Source organism: Glycine max, chromosome 9, assembly GCF_000004515.6.
Source record: "Glycine max cultivar Williams 82 chromosome 9, Glycine_max_v4.0, whole genome shotgun sequence".
Taxonomy (NCBI): Eukaryota; Viridiplantae; Streptophyta; class Magnoliopsida; order Fabales; family Fabaceae; genus Glycine; species Glycine max.
The window spans coordinates 38,022,745-38,044,544 of NC_038245.2; the positions used below are offsets into that span (position 1 = coordinate 38,022,745).

Genomic DNA, 21,800 nt, shown 5'->3' on the forward strand with positions numbered 1-21,800 from the left:
GTACTTGTATATTTTTCCTATAAATATATATGCTACTGTTGCATGAGAGAGTAGGACATTGTGAGCAACAATGTAAGGTTTAGAAGCAGAACAAGTGAAGGAGAATGGAGATCGACCAGGCGCTTGTAGACCAACATCATATCCTTGGGTGGAAAATGTATGTGGCTCATTGAATGTGATCCAATGCTTCACCCTATCCCCAAATTTCTGAAAGCATGTCTCGACATAAGTTGCAAAGTACTTTCTGTAGCTTACAAGAATCTCATAGCTATAAGCATATTTTCTTGTTACCAGAATTGAGAGTAATGTAAAAAATCATGTTTAAAACGAAGAAGTATATTTCATACATGATCGAAGTGTTTAGCCATCCCTTATACTTGTTTTCCAAGGTTTGAGGTAGGTCCCAGTGATAGAGTCACATATGATTCAATTCCTACAAAATGTAGGGATCAAGCAATCATAAATGTTACTATAACTCTGAACTCTCAAGATGTAGACAACATTTGTTGATGGAATGCAACTTTTATTATGTATTCACAACTAAATTATAGAAATGTAACAGCTGCACATGGATAATGAGAGTTACCTTTGGCTAGTAACGCGTTGATGAGTTTATTATAATTAATGATCAATTCCTGCCTGATTGATTTGGCCAGATCCATCTAACACATGAAATGTTAGTGATTCAGATCATTTTTTCGAAGCCATGCATACTTAAACAAAAAATGTCAAAGTATCTAGAAATATACTTGATCAAGAAAAAAAGAACTCTAGTGTTGAAAAAAATTTAACAATCACACAAAAGGGTTAAAGTTCTTTTGGAACTTGGCGTGCAACAATCTCACTTCTATTCAATTTTGTCCTCAAGATTATGATTATATATGAATAAACATCAAGCAAGAAGCTCCTTTATTTTTCCCCAAACCAAGACTTTAACTAAGGTCTCAACTCTCAAGATGCTTCACAAGTTCAGAATATTGAAAAAGTACGAAATAACATGTTCTTCCCACATTAAACATGAGAACCGAAAGATAAGATGATGAAAAACATATATAGTCATTGCATTGGGAAGTTATCAACTTAACCAACAAAAGTATATTATAGGCTGAAATCAAAACCTTAAGGTTTAAATCAATCAATTTCAATTAGTGATAAAAAAATGATCAAGAAATAGGTTGAGCTTAAAGGATCAAATCTGTTAAGTCAGCTAAAGACAAACTTGACTTTTTTTCCTGTCTTTCCTCTGACCCAAGAGCAGCCTCTTCCTTCAATTCACCTCCAACAATTTTTTGTATGAAAAAATTTTAATCTGCTCTTTCTGATACCATGCAAGACAACATGCTTTCCTGCAAAGAGTTACAGGAGTTGACACCAGAGTGAATTTCCCAGGAGGTGTGCTGCTCCTGGTTGTCACTTAATGCAGAAGAAACAGTATTAGAATCAAAATGCGTAGAAAGGACCGAAATTGGTGTTACTCCTACCTCGAGTAAATTGGTGATTTCTTTGGAGATGACTGTTCACTCCGCCATATCAACTTAGAAAAAGAACTTATTGTGTAAAATGTTGCAGGTACAACTTTAGACAACATATCTCGCACATAAAGACCTGCCTTTGTTCTCAGAAAGTCTTACAAAGGATCAAACAATAACTTGGGTGAATATAATATTATATTACCATGACTTCAAAAAAAAGCATAGAGCGAATCAGAGCACATATTGACAAAGAAGTACCATAAATTATGCCACATAATCGACAAAATGAAACTCAGAAACACAAGCCACACAAGAAATCAAAGACATCACCAAACTTATTATACTTCTTAAAAGGTCACACTTTTCAAAAGTGATTACAATGGGTGACTTTTTTTTCTTCTTCCAAAAAGTAAGCAAGAAAGGGACAAAATGGTGTAATTCAGGTACTTGCCTGCAATTTTACAGCATTGTGCTCATGGAACTGATTATTTCAGTTGCAATACTTTCAAAAAGATGGACACCTCGAGCAGCACAATCTCCCTCATTGTCACCAACCTTAACATTAAATCAAAACCACTAAGGTACCAATGGAAGTATAAGAGCAGAAAAAGTATAAACAAAGAAACAAAAGCACAAGTCAAGGAAATTATAAACATTAAGTTGGTGTAATTTTGCATGTATCAATCAATTTCCCAAAAAAAAAAAAACTGCATTTTTTTATCAATCAGTTAATATTGTCTTCCATAACAATATTTTTTTATTATTCTCTTGCAGTCTTAGCAATAAACTAAATATTATTAAAGTTCTTAAGTTGTCTGATTCTCTGTTTAATTTTTTCACTATTAATTAATTTTTAGTGTATCAGATGTAATGTCTAGGTTTTATAAACTGTTTAATTAAATAAAACTAATCAACTTTCTTCATATATAGTTCATAATGTGATTCTGTCTTTCGTATTACTTAAACTTTAATTATTTGAAACCGTCTCATCAATCTTTTGGCACATAAAAAAAAAACTATTCCACCAATTGGTGTTTTTTTAATCCATTTAGTTTTAATTAATCCAATTTAGTATTTATAATTTCTCAATTTTTAAAACTAATTTTCTCATCCCAAAATTTTATCTAATAATTAATTTAAATATAATGAAAGTATAATATATGGATAATTTGTATAGATTTACAAAGAAAAATATTTATAAAATTTTTAAATCAAAGTAAACAATAAATATATAAATGTAAAGAAAACGGTTTTTTTATTTAAATACTTTATACATATTTTTCTCTATTACATTTTAATTTAATTCACTTATTTTAAATTTTAAATTCAAGAAAATAAATTTTAGAATATTAGAGTGAAAGATATTATATCTATTCTATATTATATTAAATTTTTTTCGAAAATTTATTTATTTAATTATATTTTGATGTTTTTATTTTAGATAATAAAGATTGAAATTGAACCTTAATAGATTAAAAACTGAGTCCAAAATGCGTAACAATTGAGTCCTTTCTCTCCATGGCCATACTTCAAGCACACATTATAAAAAGTATTAGAGAAAAAAATTAGGGATCTTGCACACTCATCCAGCTGGGAGTAGGCGTCATCTCTCTCTCTAAGAGCTCTATAAGTCCAAGACAAAGGGCCAGGATGAAAGTTCCAACCTCCTAAAAGTATTGTGGAGCACATATATAAATTAAAATTCAAAACTAGAAGTTAGCCAGTGCTCATGTGACCTTAAATTAATGAAGTATTGATGTATTTGGCAACTCTAACAAAATTCTGAAGTAACACGGCAACTAGTTTTAAGTTTGCCTAGGATGGGTTCTTTAATAGCCAGTAGCCTTGATATTTGTTAAATATATTTTACTTTAATTTTGTTTTATACCATGCTAGTTGCAATTTAAAATGTCTCTATTAGCTGTCAGCTTTCTATAACTGCTATTTACTTGTCATCTAGTCTCCACGAAGGACAACTTCATGGTGTCGGTGGTTGCAGATTGGGAGCCATGCCATGCTTCGGGTGAAGGTTTGTGGTGGCAGAAAGAGGGATGAAACGGGAAAAGCCAATATTAAAGAAAAGAAAAAAAAACCGAGTCATCAATTATAAAATAAATATTAGTTTGTTTCAATGTTAGTTTTTATTAATATTCACCTACAGTAAAAAAAAAACTATTTAATCATAATATATTCATATTATAGGTTTTGTTACATTATAATTTATTATGTAATTAAAATTTTTTGAAATTATATTTTTTTAATTAATTAATATTATAAAAATCTTTGAATTATTAATATATAAAAAATCAAACTCTAAAAAAGAGTAAGCTCAAGTTAACATATATAAATATAGATGTTGCATGTACTAAATAGAACATAAACAAGTTAACATCATATATATATATTAGCACAGGCATAAACTAAAGGACTAGATACATTGTCCATTACTTCTTATTCGCATGCAAATATATCATAGACGGGACACGTAAATTAACATTTAGCCACTTGGCTTTATATATATTACATCACAATACCATGCATGTCCTCCTTCTGGATTTGATTAGTTTGCAGGCTTGAGCTGAAAGACCAAGAGAGAAGGGTATTTGCTTCAGCTGCACCACCAGTGGAGGCAGAGAATCCAACTCTAACCCACTCAGGAAGGATAGTAAAGAGGTCAATGTCATAATAGAGACTCACGGGAGTAGAATCGGGATAAGAAGCAACAACAGTTAGTCTTTTAGAGGCTGAGTTGTAGCTTATTTGTGCAGTGACTGTTTTCCCATTTTGCCAATCCCATTTAGTGGTTGTGACTGAAGTAATAGAGTTTATATCAATTCCAATGTGTTGATATTCTGGATCCCCAATATCAGTGTTTATGAAGGTGTCAAATTCAACAGCAACCAGCGGCTCTGATGCAAGATCTTTGACACCAGTAATTCTTGTAACTTTTCTGTGATGAGAGGAGGAAGAGTTTTTGAGAGAAGTGAGGTGAGGAAAGAGACCAAGGTCCTGGCCACCAGCACCAGGAGTAGTGCCAGGTGAAGCAATGAAGAAAGCAAGACCATCAGCTGGAACAGAGTCAGGTGATGCTGATGAGATCTTAAAGGTGAAGGTGGTTTCAAAGGTTGACACTAGTTGAGAGCTTTTCCAGAGGTGCACTGGGGCAAAGTACAAAACTCGCCCCACACTACCGAACTCTGGCTTCCCACTATCGTCTAACTTGGTAAGTTGTAACACATTCTTATCGTTCTCACTAGATGCACCAGTGGTGGCATCACCTTGGAGGATCAAGTCCTCTTGGTCTTCACTGAAGTTGTTGAAGCTGAAGGAGAGTGAATCTGCTGAGTTCACCCTGTTCAGCAGCATCAGGAACATGGTTGCCATTGTGAAGGCCATTAGAGGAAGAGAAAGGGATTTGTTGGTTTTCCATATAGCCATGGTGTTGAAATTAATGAATAATAATTCAGTGGTTGGTGCTTTTAGTGCTACAACCTTGTTATGTATTTATACTGGTAGCATGGATTGCCAGTATTGGAATTAAGGTTTTGAAAAATGGTCTGCCATTATTATTTTGAGGATAACATCAAAATTTCAACTGTTTGCAATTGTAATTGAAATCACGTTGGTTGTATTTATCCGTGATATACCACCATATACAAAATCATGACCACAACTAATATTTCAAAACCTTGATTGGGATGTTATCCTAAGTTTGACTAACATAATTATATACTAAGATATGAAGCTATTTAGACTATATATGTTTTCATTAAATAAATTATTCTACCTTATAAAAACAGGTTTCTACTTGATGAAATGGCCAATAGTTTTAGCTTTTTAATTAGAGGATCTCAGTTTCGTGAGTTCTGTGACTATAGAGATATTTTTTTAAAAAAAGTTTCTAGTTAAAATGTAAATTACCTTGTGATCTTGAGTTAACTTAGTTATGTGCAGAACATAATTAAATAGTGAATGTATAATTGGATTTTACAAAATAAATAAATAGATAAAATTGTCCTTGGATATTGTTCTATCAGTTATCGATATATTTATGTTTATTGATTTCATATGATGTATCAAAGTTTGAATTTAAATTGGAATTAACAAAATAAATTTAAGAATATGGTAAAAAAATTCTTTTCTTATAGTACTCAACATTCCCTAAATATTGAAATTCCAAATATCCTTTTCCCTCGTTTATTTTCCAATCATTTATGCATGCTAACATTCGACAACAAAGTCCACTCCTACGAATGGTGTGGGAGCCGAGCCAGTTTGTTGCTTCTGTACGTACCAATCTCAATAATGTTAAAAGCTTCCATTTTTGGGTGGATTGGATTGGATTGGAAGGATACGTATAGAAAGAAAAAAAATAGAGAAAAATAATAATAAACATAATATGCCATGTGATACGAAAAGTGAACTATAAGATATAGAAAGTAAGTTATAATTATCCTATCAATATATTTGTGGTAATATATTGTTTCACAGGGGTGCCAATTGTGTCACATGCATTATCAAGTTGCAGAGAAATCGGTGTACTTCCTTTTACATTTTTCATAATCCCCTGTTTTGCTGCATTTTATATCCATATAACACTTTGCTGCTAGTTGGAATTTTTTAACCACGGGACACTTTGATGGTTTTGCCTATGATTTGCTGAAGACACATGCATTACTATGGGTTCTTTTATACCACGGGAGTAAGAGAGTGGAGCTTCTATAAATTATATAGCTATTTTAATTTATTTATAGAAAATAAACTAACATATAACATATAACGTATATATTAGTATTATATGAGTATAATTTAAAGAAAAATAATAATAAAAATTATCGACACAATATTAATTTGATACTTATATCTCTTAACAAAAGATTTGAGTCTAATTTTTGACTTGAACCTATAGTACCTATAGAAATATTACTTTATTTTAAATGAGTCACTTTGATAGAAAATTGATTACTGCGTATTAAATCGAATACTTAAATACTTTTTGGTTAAAAAGTATTATAAAAAATATAATATAATCTAAATATTTTTCAATAAAAGTGTATGTTTTTTAAATATTAATAATATTAACGTGTTCTTTAATATTTGTTAAAAAATATACAAATAAATCTAGTTCAATTGATTCACCATGATATATAAATATTATAAACTTCTTAGTATCATCTTCAATTCTTACAAATAAAAAAAATATTTGATAAAAATTATACATTATGTTAAACAAGATAGGTGTGCAATAATCAATTCCATGTAAATATCACTCCTGAAAAGAAAAGGAGAATGAAAAAAAATGAAAAAAAAGTACATAACTAACATTTTTATATTTCCCTAAAAAATCATTCTTTACTTTAAATATTTCATCAATACCTTTCATTTTTTTTTTATTTCTTTCTTCATATCACACTATAAATCTTATTATGACTACAATTCTCTTTAGGTATTGAATTCATTGGGTATCTATTAAACATTTTTCTTTCAACATAATCATGACGTTGAAATGAATTCAATGGTAATGCTACAACCTTCACCGACTAATACATATTTAGATTTAAATATATTTTTAGTTCACATAAATTAACATTTTTTTTAATTTTAAATCCCTATAAATTTATTTTTTTTAATTTTAGTTCTTATAATTAAGTTAATATTTTTAAATTCAATTAATATAAGTTTATTTATTTATTTATAGTTCTTGTAGGTTTATATTTTTTAATTTTAATTCCTTTAAAATCCTAATTATTGATATATATTGGTTATGAACAGGTAATAATAGTCATGCTTCCCCTAACCTAACCTAGTTTTGGGGAAACATAAGGCACACAGTGACGAGATGAAGAATGGTTATTATTACCCGCCCATAACCATTGGATCAAGATCATCTTGCATCATTAATGTTAATTTTCAATGCACCTTGCTGTGTTGAGGTTACCAACTATAAAAAGCTGAGGCGTCAGAAAAAAATCTCTGCCAGTCATGCAAAAACAGTAAGCATAACCCAGTTCCTACAGTGACTGGAATTGCTGAACACTCGCATTTTATCCTTCCAATTTTCCCAACAGACCATTGTCACCAATTCTTTGAAATTTTGTTCATTTTTCATCAGCAGCCCACGCATATCCAATGAAAAACAGTCGACAATGGTCCAGGTGTCTTATATCCAAATTAAAGAGGACTGAAACCACACTATAATATCCATCATTAAAAGCTATTTTCACCCCGAATGATTGTACTGTCATTTAGCTCACACTTTTCAAGAAGGAAACCACTATGCCATGCAGATTAACTAAGATAGGAACCAGGTGTAATGAACATCTGATGATTTTTTGGATACAACCCCCTCAGAGATGGCCTTTCTGTTGCTCCTGGATGTGATAGGTGTCAGAATAAATTATCATGTGGTCCTTGCAACAAAATCCAGAATAATCTCTAGTTCTCTTTGCATTACACATAATCAAATGTTATTAATTTTTTTTCCTCATAAACTAAAAAACCTGAATACACGGATGTCCTCCTATAGTTATTGGTTGGCACCATTTACATGTGGTGTTCTTGAACTATTTAATAATCTCTCCATCTTCAGCCTTACTTAGTCCTTAATTTTTTTTGTTTAATTGGTTTTTCTTTCCCATTATTGTAACAAAAAGAAAAGAAACAATGAATATAATAAAGTGAAAATGAGATTTAAATTCAAAGAGAGAATGCTCTCGAAGGAAAGTGCTAACTTTCCAATCAAAACTAGGTATATATATTTTATAAATTCATATATCATCATCATATTATTGTTATTAGTATTTGTTTTGCTGAACTACAAGTTGTATAATCTAAACCATAGAGCAGGCTTAATTATTAAGGTAGACATTACATATTTTATTTACCATCACACAAGGCATGCTAATTGGTATTTGCTTAATTATTACCATCCTTCAGATATTGGACATTAATAACATGATTGTGCATAATGTCCAACTCTTTCTCAAGCCTCTCCATGGCATATTCTGGCAAGCAAATCAGAACCACCCTACCTTGTTCTCCTTTAGAGTTAGTGTATGGATTATAGAAGCTCACTTCAGGCATGGCCCCAAAACCACCTTTTTCTATTCAAATATACAAAGCCTTGCCCCACCCAAAGTTCACGTCTATAATCCCAGCCTTTGTAAGATCTGACACGCTAAAAGACCCTAACCTAGGATAGCAAGATCTTTCTTTAGTAGCCATAAGGTCTGCCACCGAATGCACATACTCTTCATTTGCTTCATTCTTTGCCTTCTTCACTAGCTCCAATGCAAACCCTAAGGTGAAACCACCACACTTGAGGCGTGTCACTTGCCCTTCATACACGTTTAATTTGTAAGCAAGCTGTTTTCCTAGCTTGAATCAGAATCTTGTATATTGTGAGTGATTCTTAAAACTTTTTTTCTTTTCTTTTTGTTTCTCTACAGACATGAATCAACAAAGTTGTATGCATAGCCCAACCACTAATTAGTAAATACAAGTTATTTTCAAAACTCAAGTTGTTTTAAATAATTTCCACAACGTTTGGTATTAATTATCATATCTTTTTTATTATTTTACACCACGTTAACATTTTTGTATGTCATTCCAACAATAAATTAAAAAAGTTTATAATCCGTTTATCCCACATGCAGTTTTATAAGAACAGAAAAAAAATAAAATTGGTCTATAATGGGATAAAAGAATAAGAAATGAGATTAATTACTACTTAGGACACAATAACTGTTAATTTAAGGGACCAAAATCACCCACTGAAAAGCATCATAATCTTGAATAATGATATTTGAACACTTAAACAATTCCAAATATTTCATTAGTAGTTATAATTTCTTTCCATCTCTTTTATAATTTCTTTCTATCTCTTTCTTTTAATTTTATCACATCATATTATTATCTATTATATTTATTTATATTTATCTTTATTCTCACTCTTTATCTCCTTAGTTGTCCTTTTAAATTGGGTAGCCACCAATTATTTTCTTATAATTTTCTATCAACAGTGGGTACTCCACTTTATTCAGATAAAAATTGTTTCTTATATTTAAAAACATCCCCTTAAATTCCCTTTATTTTTAATACCTTCAATCCTTGTTGTATAGACTAAAAGTGATTAAAAATGATATATATATAAACTAAAATAGAATAAAAATGGTCCATGTAAGAACTAAAATAAATGTTTTTTAGAATATAGGGGCATAAAATGAAAGTCTTATAAATATAGTAACGAAATAAGTAATTAAATAAAAATAAAAATAATATGTTTTCATGATTAAAAATTGGCTGGGTAGAACGACTTGTTTCCTCATATTGTACTAAATAAAAGGGTTATAATGTTAATGTTCCAAATATTTTTTTTAATGAAATCAGTCAACTAATAGAGAAAAGTAAAAAAAAAAAAAAAAATTGTTTTTTTTTATCACGATTAGTTATTAGGCATTTTTTATTACAGTAAAAATTTAAAAAAATCATTATTGTACTAAATCATAAATTACATTCCTGGATCAATCCTAAATTCTAAAAAACCATCCCATCTTAAATAATTAAGTGATCGGGTCTTCAATGCAAGAGAGTAATAAAATTCTTGTCATATACAGAATATATCTACTTACGTACACGTACGCAGTTAAAGTTCCGAATGAAAGATATAGAGAGGATTTTTCTAGCGAAGTGTTAACAATTTACGTGATATATTAATTTTCGGTTTACATTAGATTATTTTATATTTAAAAATAATAATAAAACCTGTTTATGAAATTAAAAATAAAACTCATGAAAATATATTTCAATATAAACAAGAATGTACGTGAGATAACCTGAATAAGCACGAGCGGACATTCAATGATTCCATCAGAACCAGGAACATTGTAAAGTATTTCATCGAAGAAAGGAAATGGGGGCATAAAATTGTCACCAAATTGTTCAATTGCCACATCTGCATCTGCCTCAATGAACAAGACACCTTCCTCATCACAATCCACCGTTAGTTTTCCATTAGGACCCTCCCTAAGCCTTCCAGCAAAACGATAATAAAACACAAGTGTTTTGGCTAATGCTTTTCTAATGACTTGAACAGGGTCTTTACCTGCCATTGCAGGTTGGTAACGATAGAATTGAACAAATGGAAGTTGGTAACGCAGGCCATGTTGGTCATCTATGCCTGATAGCAGCTTAAGCTCACGTGGAGTGGGATTTGCTGGGGCTACTAGTTCTGGTGGGTTTCTCCTTACAGTAAAATCTAGAGATGAAGTTTGGAGAACCAATTTATGTTGTATAGGAAGCAAAGAAGAGAGGTGGATGTGCTATTGGTTGAAGTTTGGAAGTTGGAACTTGTATTTATAGTGTGTGCAATTGACAATGGACATTGGAAGCATGCATGGTCTACATGTTGTGCTATTGCTGGAATTTATTTAAACAAAATTAGTACCACATTTTTAATTGCCTTGTAATTTATGTTCTTTTCTTTAGTGTCATGAACAGTATTATAATAAATATTTTTTGATTTTTTGATTTAGTAGTTTCGCAATTAAGATTATAGACTCCTCGGTGATGCGTTAAAGTATTTCTACAAGTTTTGGTCCTTTGGACCAGTTATGAAATTAATCATTAGTACACTTAAAGTTTTTCGTTCCTTCCCAAAAGTGTATTTTGCGAGTATCGAATTCAAATTTTCTCCTCACAAATCTAGTGTGTGTTGCCTGTTGTATTACACCCATTATGACGTATAAATATTTTTTAATAACATATTATATATCTTTCACTAATGTAACATAATATAATTTTTTTCGCCTGTTAAAGATTAAAATATAAAAAAAAAAAGATGAAAGAAATTCTAATAAGGAATCGAGTGATGTAATTTTTTATATAAGAAAAAAAATATAATTGATTTGAAACAAAACTTAGTACAAAATTTACCTTTAGGAGCATAAGACAAAGCTACAAATGTTGCAGATTGAGTGATAGCAACACTCCAACATCTACTAGGCCCAAGAGGACACATAAGGGGTCCAATTACCTCAATGACTTCATGTAGTTCAGGCTCAGAAAAGGACAAAGGTTGTTGGATATTTACTCATTGCAACGTTAACAATTCTGTTATATTGTTATAACCAATTTAGATTTCTAATCCTCCAATTTTGTTATCACTTTGATATTTTCAGCTTTATTATGAATTCCCCTGTTGGCCAATGATTGGCAGTATCATCCTTCACCTATATCCATTATAAATACCATAATAAGCAATGAAATGAGTAGAGAAACTTCCCTTATATTTACTTAGTTAAATTTGGTATAGAAGCTTACCTATCAATTGGTCTGACCTGTCATGTTCGACCACAATACCCGCCAAATCACCACTGACCACCTCATGCAAAGCCAAACCACCCTGGCATAGAACCACACCGCTCTCACCCAAGCCCAAATGACCATGAACAACAAGATTGATTCCATTCTGGAATGATTACCTGCTTTGCCAGTTACCCTCTCTTTATCAAAATCTCCACAAACACCCACCTTTCCCACACTATCATGCCTTCACATGAAGCTGGAGGTACCACGCTTCGATGGCCAGGACCCCATGGGCAAGATATTTAAAATATTCCAGTTCTTTGACTACTAGGGCATACCTAATCACGAATGACTTATGGTAGCTTCCTTTTGCATGGAAGGACCTACCCTCTATTGATATCAATGGATGTTGAGGAATGGTTTTCTCGCGTCTTGGCCGGCGATGCTCCAAGCTTTGGAATCCCGGTTCGCCCCCTTGTTCTATGACGACACCCTAGGGAGCCTTGTTCAAACTTTCTCATTGAGGCTCCATTAATGAGTACCTGGCAGAGTTTGAGAGACTCGTAAACAAAATTGTAGGTCTCGCTCCACCTTTTCTTCTCAATTGGTTTGTCTCCAGTTTGAACCCAGAGTTGTGGTGTGAAGTTTAGGTTCTCCAGCTTCTTTCGCTTACCCTGGCAACCGCTCTGGCTAAGCTTCAAAAGGACAATATCTTGGACCGTTGTCGCCATTCTAGAGCTCAATTCCACTTTCCCCCTCCGTCAAACCCACTGTCGGGGTCCTTTGTGATTTCCAACCCTAGGATCCCTATCAAATGCCTCTCATCGAAGGACATGGTCATTCGACACAACAAAGGCTTCTACTGTTGGAAAAGAGAAGGTTATAGGAATTAATTGAGAGAAATAGACGAGAGAATATTTGAAAGAAGACTAGTTTTTATGACTTGAGAAATTTTTTGTTTTGGCTTTTTTTTTTTGGCTTTTTTGGGTTCACTTACAAATGACAATCTTTCCCCCTTTTATAGGCTTCAAGGGAGAGTTCTAGATACATCAAGAAAGATTCCACACACTTCAAGGGAGATTTCTACACACTTCTTCCAACTACTTAGTTCTATACACTTCTTCCAATTAAATATTTCTTCTACTTATTTCTACACTTCTCTAGAATTTTCTTTGGAGTAATAGTACAAACTTATTGGCCTAACACTTGATTAATGGGCTAAATCAAGTTTATATTATTCAACACCCCTTAAACTTGATTTACCATTCCAAGTAAGCTTCTTAACTTGATAAAGTCTTCTTGCTTGAGCGGCTTGGTGAAGATGTCAGCTACTTGGTCTTGAGACTTCACATATTATGCATGTACATTCTTTCTTTCCATGCACTCCTTTATGTAGTGCTAATAGGTATCAATATGTTTTTTCGATCATGGAACACTAAATTATTTGCTAAAGTAATGGCTATATTATTATCCACAAAGAACTTGGTCGGCTCTTCTTGTGACATGCCTAAATCTTTTAACAAATTCCTAAGCCAGACTATGACAAACACATGAAGTAGCTTCTACATGTTCTGCCTCACAAGTCGAAAGAGTGACTATGGGTTGTTTTTTTGACATCCAAGTGAAGGTTGTATTCCCCGTGAAAAACACAAACCCACTGGTACTTTTTTTATCATCTTCATCTCCAGCCCAATCGTTGCCACTGTAACCTACAAGCTTATAGTCATTACTTGTTGAGAACCATAAGCCAAAGCCGATTGTTCCTTTGATATAGCGAAGAATTCATTTTGCGGCTTTGAGATGAGTAATGGTCGGAGAGTCTCCATGTATTGACTAGTGACTCTAGTAGCTTATAGAATGTTTGGTCTTGTGGACGTCCAATATTGCAAACTAACCACCAAACTCTTGAAATTTGTAGCATCCTCCTTTTATGCTTGGTCGAACTTTGATAACTTCATTTTGCACTCCATCGGTGTTCCAATTGGCTTACAACTATCCATCTTGAATTTCTTGAGCATTTCCTTTGCATAGTTTTGTTGTGAAATGAAGATTCCATCTTCCTTCTGCTTTACCTCAATGCCAAGATAGTATGACATTAGTCTAATATTGGTCATCTCAAACTCCTTGAGCATTGTTTTCTTGAACTTTTTAAACATACTTGGATTACTTCCTGTGAAGATCAAGTCATCCACATATACACACATGATCAAGATATTTCCATCTTTGATCTTGACATAAAGGGCATGCTCGTGTGGGCACTTTGTAAAGTTATTTTCTTGGAAACACTTGTCAATGTGACTATACCATGCTCTCGGTGCTTGTTTTAGTCCATAAAGTGCCTTCTTTATATCAGAACTTTGTTTTCTTCTCCTTTCACCTTGTATCCCAATGTTTGCTCAATGTACACTTTGTTCTCAAGGACTCCATTCAAGAAGGCAGACTTCATGTCCATCTAATGAATTCTCCACTTGTGTTGAGCAGCAAGAGAGAATCTTATGGTCTCCAGGCAAGCGACCGGAGCAAACACCTCATCATAATCAATCGCAGTCTTTTGATTGTAACCTTTTCCAACTAGCCTTGCCTTGTATCTTTCAATTTCTCTGTTGACATTCTTCTTTGTTTTGTACACCTATTTGACACTAATAGCCTTGTTCCCTTTTGGAAGGGAGAGGAGTTCCAATGTGTCATTCTTCATGACAAATCTAATTTCTTCTTCCATTGCATCTCCTCATCTTTTATCTTGCGCAACTTCTTCAAAGTCCACTAGTTCACAATTTGCAAAGAGACAAAATAGTGTGATATTATTGTTAACTTATTGGCAAATGTACCAATTCGTCCAAGTAGTAATTTAAAATGATAAGATCGAGTATCGCTTCCACAGGGATTGATAACTGCTAAATAATTGTATTTTGATAGTAGAAAATTAGTCAAATATTGGCCTGAAATTAATTATTTAGCAGTTATTTGTGAATAAAAGTTAGAAAATTAATTAAATTGAATTTTTGGTTGTAGATATAAAAATTGGAGGTGTAACAAGCAAAAAGGGCAGAAAAATTGAAGAAAAGAAAAAAATTTGAAGAAGGCCCAGCCCAATACGCGCGCTCAGCGCGCGTCACGGGCTAAGCGGGCCATGAAGTACACGCGCTAAGCGCGGGGTATCGCGTTAAGCACGCCTACGAAGGCCCAAAGCCCATTTCAGCAGCTATAAATAGAGAGCCAGTCCAAGGATAGAGAACACCACCACATAACCCCTCTCTTAGGGGTTTTATTTACTCCCTTTCTTTCTTTCACCCCTTCTCTCATTGTAAAGCCCTCAATGGCCATGAGTGGCTAAACCCCCTAGCTAGGGTCTGGCAGACCTAAAAAGACAATGATGTATGGAGCATTTCAAGAGTTATCAATAAAAAGAGGAATTACCTCCAAGTTCTTTTATTTATTTACCGTTCTTTCTTTTTACATCCTGTATCTCGAAACTTGCTTTCTGTTAGGGTTTAGTCCACTCGGGAGAGGGTAAAGCCTAATTAGGGGTAAGGAATGAATACTTGAATCTGTTTTAAGGGTTAGGCCACTCGGGAGAGGGTAACACTTAAGAGAACACTAAAAGGAAGAAATTATCGGGTTATCTTTTAGAATGGTTTCCTTCTAGGTTCTTTTATCTGCTTTTCTTTCTTGCTTAGTCTGCATCTCGGACTTTGTTTTCTGTTAGTCTTTAGGCCACTCGGGAGAGGGTAAAGCCTAATTAGGGATAAGGAATGAATGCGTGAATTGGTTTTAAGGGTTAGGCCACTCGGGAGAGGGTAATGCTTGATAATAAAAGAAAGAAATCATTGGGTTAGCATGACTTAATGCCCCAATGCCCATGCTTTAGCAAACATCTAGAATGTAATCTTAATGCATCTTTGTTATTGAGTCTTCGCAAAGGGCATTTGGAAGATAGGTAATTAAGGTAGGCTTGTCATCGTGAGGCATCAGGGGCAAGTAGATGGATATATGTGAGGCAGAATTAGTTCGCTGGTATTGATAACAGACAAATCCATAATCCATATATCTAGGCTAATTAGACTTGTCATGTTTTAACGATTTTAATATATAGATTTTATTCCCTATTTTATTGTTGGCTTTTCTTAGAAGTAGTTATTCCTTATTTTTCTTATTTGTTTTCTTAGAAGTAGTTATTCCTTATTTTACTGTTGGGTTTTATTAGGAATAAGTAGTTAGGCTTAGTAGATTTAGACTTTATTTGAATTTCGTAGAAGTAGTTATCTTTATCATATCGCAATTTAAATATTTTATCTTCTATTTTGATCTTTCAATCTTTTATCTTTTTCTTTTATCTTCTAATTTTATCTTTAAATATCTTATCTTTTCTTTTATCTTCTAATTTTAACTTTAAATATCGTATCTTTTCTTTACCTTATCTTCTATCTTTCTTTATCTTTTATTTTAAATTCTTATCTCTTGCTTTTAAATTGGGTTTGCATTAATCTAAGTACAAACAAAGTCCCTGTGAATTCGACACTCGGACTTCCGAGAACTTTACTACTTGTGACGATTTGGTACACTTGCCAACGAGTTAATAAGGATTTTGTTTGTACTCAAGACGATGTATACCTAATTTTTGTACAATTAATGAATAGATTTAAGAAGTGTAATTTGAGTCATTTTGGTAAAGTAAACAAACTATACTATTCTACGCTATGATTAAGTAAGAAAAACATTGTGAGTGGTAAAGGATAGTGAATGCAGGATTGAATATGTTGGGGGCTTTCTTACTGAAACTACTCTTGATGTGGTATAATTAATTTTTCTCTATTTAATATTACTATAGTTATCACCTACATCTATTAATATACTCTAATCGTTATCCCTCACATGAGAGAGCCTAATTCCCCTAATTTCTTTCTTAATCCCTCAAGAACTAAATTAGTTGAACCACATGACTAATGGAGATGCATAAACAAGCTGAACAACCTTATATTATCCCCAACAATAAAGCATTTAGATGTTCTTTCCCATTCTAAGGATTAAAAACATTTTCCATTGCCTAAACCCTAAACATGACATATATATGGGTGATCAATCCAAATACATTTTAATAAACACAAAAAGATACAATGAACTAGAAATAACATTAAATAGATAGTGAGAGTCATTACATCAAGATAGTTTGGTGAACAATGGGTGGTTTAGCCTCTCATTGTCATGAGAGACTTAACTATACAAAAAAAAGATGAAAATGTGTGGAGGAATGGAAGGTAGATGGGTGTGGAGGTAGTCAATGGCTCCCAATTGGTGTTTTTCTTCTTCTTCCTCGAGCTCTAGGATTATGCTTTGTGCTCCCTATCAGAAGTGCCCTTTTTCCCTCTTGTTTTTCACTTAAAAGCTATCCTGATATGAGTTTTCGCGATTTCACGCTAAGGGTGAGTAAGTGATTGGACACTAAGCGCTCAACATGGTTGTTCGTCACAACAAAGGCTTCTACTGTTGGAAAGGAGAAGATTTTAGGAAGTAATTGAGAGAAATGAAGGAGGAGAGAATATTTGAAAGAAGGCTAGATAGTTTTTATGACTTAAGAAATGCTTTTGCTTTGGCTTATTTTGGCTTCATTGGTTTTACTTATAAATGGCAACCTCTTCCCTTTTTATAGCCTTCAAGGGAAAATTCTAGATACATCAAGAAAGATTCAACATACATCAAGGGAGAGTTCTACACACTTCTCCCAACTACTTAGTTCTACACACTTCTTCTAATTAAACATTACTTCTACTTATTTCTACATTTCTCTAGAATTTTCTTTGGAGTAGTAGTACAAACTTAATGGGCCTAACACTTGATTAATAGGCTAAATCAAGTTTATATTATTCAACATTTGCTATCATTGTGAAAATAAACGGGTTATCGGCCACCATTGCATATACACAACTCCATCTCTTCATTACGGACGACGACAAACCCCAGCACCCTAACCTTTCCTTTGGATATGACCCACCCACCATTGTCCTTTTTCTCGAACAAATTTCTGACGATCACCCCTAAAAGCCCCAACACAATGTTCGGGATGCCTATGGCAGAAACCTTCCGCATCTACAACCATATCTCTCACCACCGCGTCATTATCCTTGTCAATGGGGATAACACTCACAATTTCATTCAGGTATGCATTGCAAAGTTCCTCAATTTGCCTACTTCTCCCACACCGGCAATGTAGGTTATGGTGGGCAATGACAACCTGTTGGACTGCGATACCACATGTCCTCAGGTTCTACTCGCCGTCTTGGGTCACCAATTTACCCTAAACCTCTTCCACCTTCCCCTCTATGGCGCAAACAAAGTTCTCGAGGTCCAATGGCTCAAAAACTTGAGCCTTGTAACTACTGACTACAACACCCTCCCAATGCCATTTTCCCAAATGGGTCAGCCCATAACCCTTCACGTAGATGTCCTACTTCGCCTAGACTCTGCTTCAACCCAATAACTTAAAACACTACTTCCAAGCCCAGCGTGTTTCGGCCTTGTTTTAGCTGGCACAAATCCCAAACACAGCTTAACGCCCCCCTAGTCTATCTTCATCACATGATTTTCCCTCCTCACCCCCAGCCATCACCAACCTCATTTCATGTTTTGATACCATTTTTCAGGAACCATAATCGCTTACCAGTCATCGTTCCATTACTCACCACATCCATCTTCTTCCCAATTCCAACCCCATCAATGTGAAGCCATATTGCTACCTTTATTGCCAGAAGATAGAATTAGGAAGGCAGGTAACTTATATGCTCGACGTTGGCCTCATTCAACTCAGTTAGAATTTGTTCTCTTCGTTAGTGCTTCTGGTAAAAAAGAAATATGACAGCTGGCGTTGTTGGGTGGATTATTATGCTTTGAACATGATCACATCCAAAGACAGATTGGCGAGCTCCTCGACAAATTGGGAAAAGCTTCATAGTTTTCTATGCTCAATCTTCACCAAGGATTCCACCAAATCTGCATGGCTGACGAGGACATTCCAAAAATGACATTTTTTACTTATCAAGGTCATTACAAGTACAAACCATTTGGACTCTGTAATGCTCCCTCGATGTTTCAGGTGACCATGAATGAACTACCCAAACCATTTCTACGCAAATTGTCGTGGTTTTCTTCGATGATATCATTGTCTACAGTTCATCACTATCCTCGCATCTTCACCATTTGGAAGTAGTTTTCGCTTCACTTTCGTAGGGACACTTTTACCTGCACCACTCTAAGTGTCTGTTTTCCCAGAACTGATTACATTGTCCTGGCCATATTGTGTCAACCCACGAGGTTTCACCAAACCAATCAAATTTTAGGCAATGGTTGCTTGGCCAATTCCAGCATCTTAACCCGAACTACGAGGCTTCCTTAGCTTAATAGGATTTTACCAAAATTTTATAAAAGGGTACATAGTTGTGGCTACACCTCTAATGACTCTATTGCCGAAAGACCAATTTGTCTGCCACCAGGACGTCCAACTGTCATTCAATAAACTCAAGCAACTCATGACTGAGGCTCTCGTATTGGCCATGATAGATTTCTCAATTCCTTTCATTTTGGAATCTGATGCCTCAGGTTTCGCTACAGGAGTTGTTCTCCTTCAAAATTCCTATCCCATCACCTTTTATAGCAAGAATTTTTGCAAGTGATACAAACTCCGGAGCAACAAACCTATCTTGCCAAATTGTTAGGCTATGACTATACGATCCAATACAAGTCAGGTTCTAGCAATATCTTCGCCTCCCAGATTCCCACCAATCAATTCTTCTCATGATTGCTCCCCAACTTTGTATTTATGGAACAACTTCAACAATTGTTGTTGGAAAACCAGGATTAGCAGGAGTTACTTAAGCAAATCCACCAACACCCAGAGGCACACCTGGACTTCGCAATCCAATGCGATCTCATTTTTATCCACGAAAAGATTTGGCTCACTTTGGACAATCCTTTCACATCACTTTTGTTGGAGGAATTTCATAAAATTCCTCTTGGAGGCCATATAAGAGTTACTAAGCCTTTTCATCATCTTCAGGACAATTTCTTCTGGTCTTATATGCGCTCCGACGTCCGCTAATATGTTTCTTGGTGCCTCATCTGCCAGCAAACCAAGTATGAAACTAAGAAGCTCGTGGGTCTGCTTCAACCTTTACCAACACCATCATCAATTTGGGAAGACTTATCCCTCAATTTTATCTTCGGACTATCCCCGTTGAATGGTTTTACCACCATTTTGGTAGTGGTGGATAGATTCTTTAAAGGGTCTCATTTTGGTGCCCTTCCTCCACAATATATGGCACACAAGGTCGTTCTCCTCTTTCTGGATATTGTCTGCAAATTGCACGGCTTCCCTCGTAGCTTGGTATTAGACAAATATCCTCTGTTCATCAGTTCATTTTGGCGTGAATTATTTCGCCTGGGTTGTACGAAACTCTGAATGAGCACTTCATACCATCCTCAAATGGATGGACTGATAGAGGTTCTCAATTGCATCCTTGAACAATACCTTCGAGCTTTTGTTCACGACAAATCGGTTCAAATTCCTTGCGCTCACTAAATGGTCATATAACACTTTGGTTCACTTTGGCATCGGTTTTTCACCTTTCGAGGTAACGTATGGGAAAAGTCCATCGTCAATTCCCAGCTATCTACTTGGGTCCTCACCAGTCGAGGCCATCGACTCCTTACTAGCCACACAGGCCACCATTCATGAAACATTACAGTGTCACCTCTCAAAGGCCCAAGCCACTATGAAGCGACACAAGGTCACCCATCGCTGCGATGTTCAGCTTTCGGTCAATGATTGGGTGTTTATTCATCTCCATCCCTATCGCTAAACTTCACTCACCCCGACATACACTAAACTGGGGAAATATTTTTGTGAGTGTTTTCATATCAAAGTATGTATTGGACAAGTTGCATATTGTCTCAAGTAATTACTTAAATTTTCCAAAATCCATCCGGTCTTCCACGTCTCGTTGCTGAAGCCTTACCAAGGTCCCTCTCCTCCCAGTCCAGACCCCCTACCTCCTATGGCCACTGACAACCACCCGATAATAGAACACATGTCGATTCTTGATTGGAAATGGGACACAACGACAAATCCCCTGACCAAGCTACCGCTGGTGCACTGGTTTGGGTTGCCTTCGGAAGACACAACATCAGAACATTGGGAGGATTTATGGGCTTCTCACAACCTTCTGGACAAGGTTAATTTTCCAGAGAAAGGTGATGATAGCAACATTGCAACATATACTAGGCCCAAGAGGACACAGAAGAAGAGGCCCAATTACCTCATTGACTTTGTGTAATTCAGGCTCGGAAGATTGCTTATCCTCCAATTCTGTTATCATTTTGTTATTTTCTGCTTTATTACGAATTCTTCTGGACAAGGTTAATTTTCCAGAGAAAGGTGATGATAGCAACATTGCAACATATACTAGGCCCAAGAGGACACAGAAGAAGAGGCCCAATTACCTCATTGACTTTGTGTAATTCAGGCTCGGAAGATTGCTTATCCTCCAATTCTGTTATCATTTTGTTATTTTCTGCTTTATTACGAATTCTTCTGCTGGCGAATGATTGGCAGTATCTTCCTTCATCTGTATCCTTTATAAATACCATAATAACCCATGAAATGAGCAGAAATTTCCTTCATCTTTTCTTAGTTAAATTTAGTATAGAAGCTTACCTATCATTGAGCCCGTGAAGTAGAATCCAAAAAAAGAGATCATCAGTCAACACCCCAGCAAACCCCTATACAATATTCACTCGGCCCAATGAAGGAAAAGTGGTCAGCAATCTAATTCGTGGCCTAATAGACAAAACCACTTTAATATGGTCACCACCAAACTAACCGGACTAAAAAACCATAATAATTCATTGCTGTTGTCAAACTTTGGAATTGACAATTTGTACGATGTATCCAATTCCTCATTTAAAACAATGGAGCTCACCACTATTGTCATTCAACAAATGATTAAAATGTTACAGATCCTTGGTCTCTTGCAT

At 34.6% G+C, this 21,800-nt stretch overlaps 2 protein-coding genes and 1 long non-coding RNA gene across 3 annotated transcripts; all 3 read right to left on the bottom strand.

The window, feature by feature from the left end:
• Positions 1-237: 237 nt before the first annotated feature.
• On the bottom strand, positions 238-1,589 carry LOC121172765 (uncharacterized). The gene is made up of 3 exons (XR_005886372.1): positions 1,220-1,589; positions 587-662; positions 238-433 (listed from the first exon to the last, which is right to left on the bottom strand). It is a non-coding gene; the product is annotated as an uncharacterized lncRNA (long non-coding RNA).
• Positions 1,590-3,849: 2,260 nt separating this feature from the next.
• On the bottom strand, positions 3,850-4,941 carry LOC100797544 (lectin CPL). Its single transcript, XM_003533983.5, has one exon. It carries the CDS (start codon positions 4,908-4,910, stop codon positions 3,993-3,995), a length of 918 nt encoding a protein of 305 aa, XP_003534031.1. The 5' UTR covers positions 4,911-4,941; the 3' UTR covers positions 3,850-3,992.
• A 3,638-nt stretch (positions 4,942-8,579) lies between these two features.
• LOC100805516 (13-hydroxylupanine O-tigloyltransferase-like) lies at positions 8,580-12,508 on the bottom strand. Its single transcript, XM_014761698.1, has 3 exons — positions 12,320-12,508; positions 10,307-10,792; positions 8,580-8,849 (listed from the first exon to the last, which is right to left on the bottom strand). Exons 1-3 carry the CDS (start codon positions 12,506-12,508, stop codon positions 8,580-8,582), a joined length of 945 nt encoding a protein of 314 aa, XP_014617184.1.
• Between the last annotated feature and the right edge of the window lie 9,292 nt (positions 12,509-21,800).

Excerpts from the sequence above, each read along its gene's own strand:
- LOC100797544 (XM_003533983.5), bottom strand. The coding sequence starts at position 4,910 with ATGGCTATATGGAAAACCAACAAATCCCTTTCTCTTCCTCTAATGGCC.
- LOC100805516 (XM_014761698.1), bottom strand. The coding sequence starts at position 12,508 with ATGGCGACAACGGTCCAAGATATTGTCCTTTTGAAGCTTAGCCAGAGC. Across the intron at positions 10,793-12,319 it reads AGTCTCTCAAACTCTGCCAG|CACATCCACCTCTCTTCTTT; the intron begins GTACTCATTAAT and ends TTCAACCAATAG. Across the intron at positions 8,850-10,306 it reads GTCCGCTCGTGCTTATTCAG|CTAGGAAAACAGCTTGCTTA; the intron begins GTTATCTCACGT and ends TTCTGATTCAAG.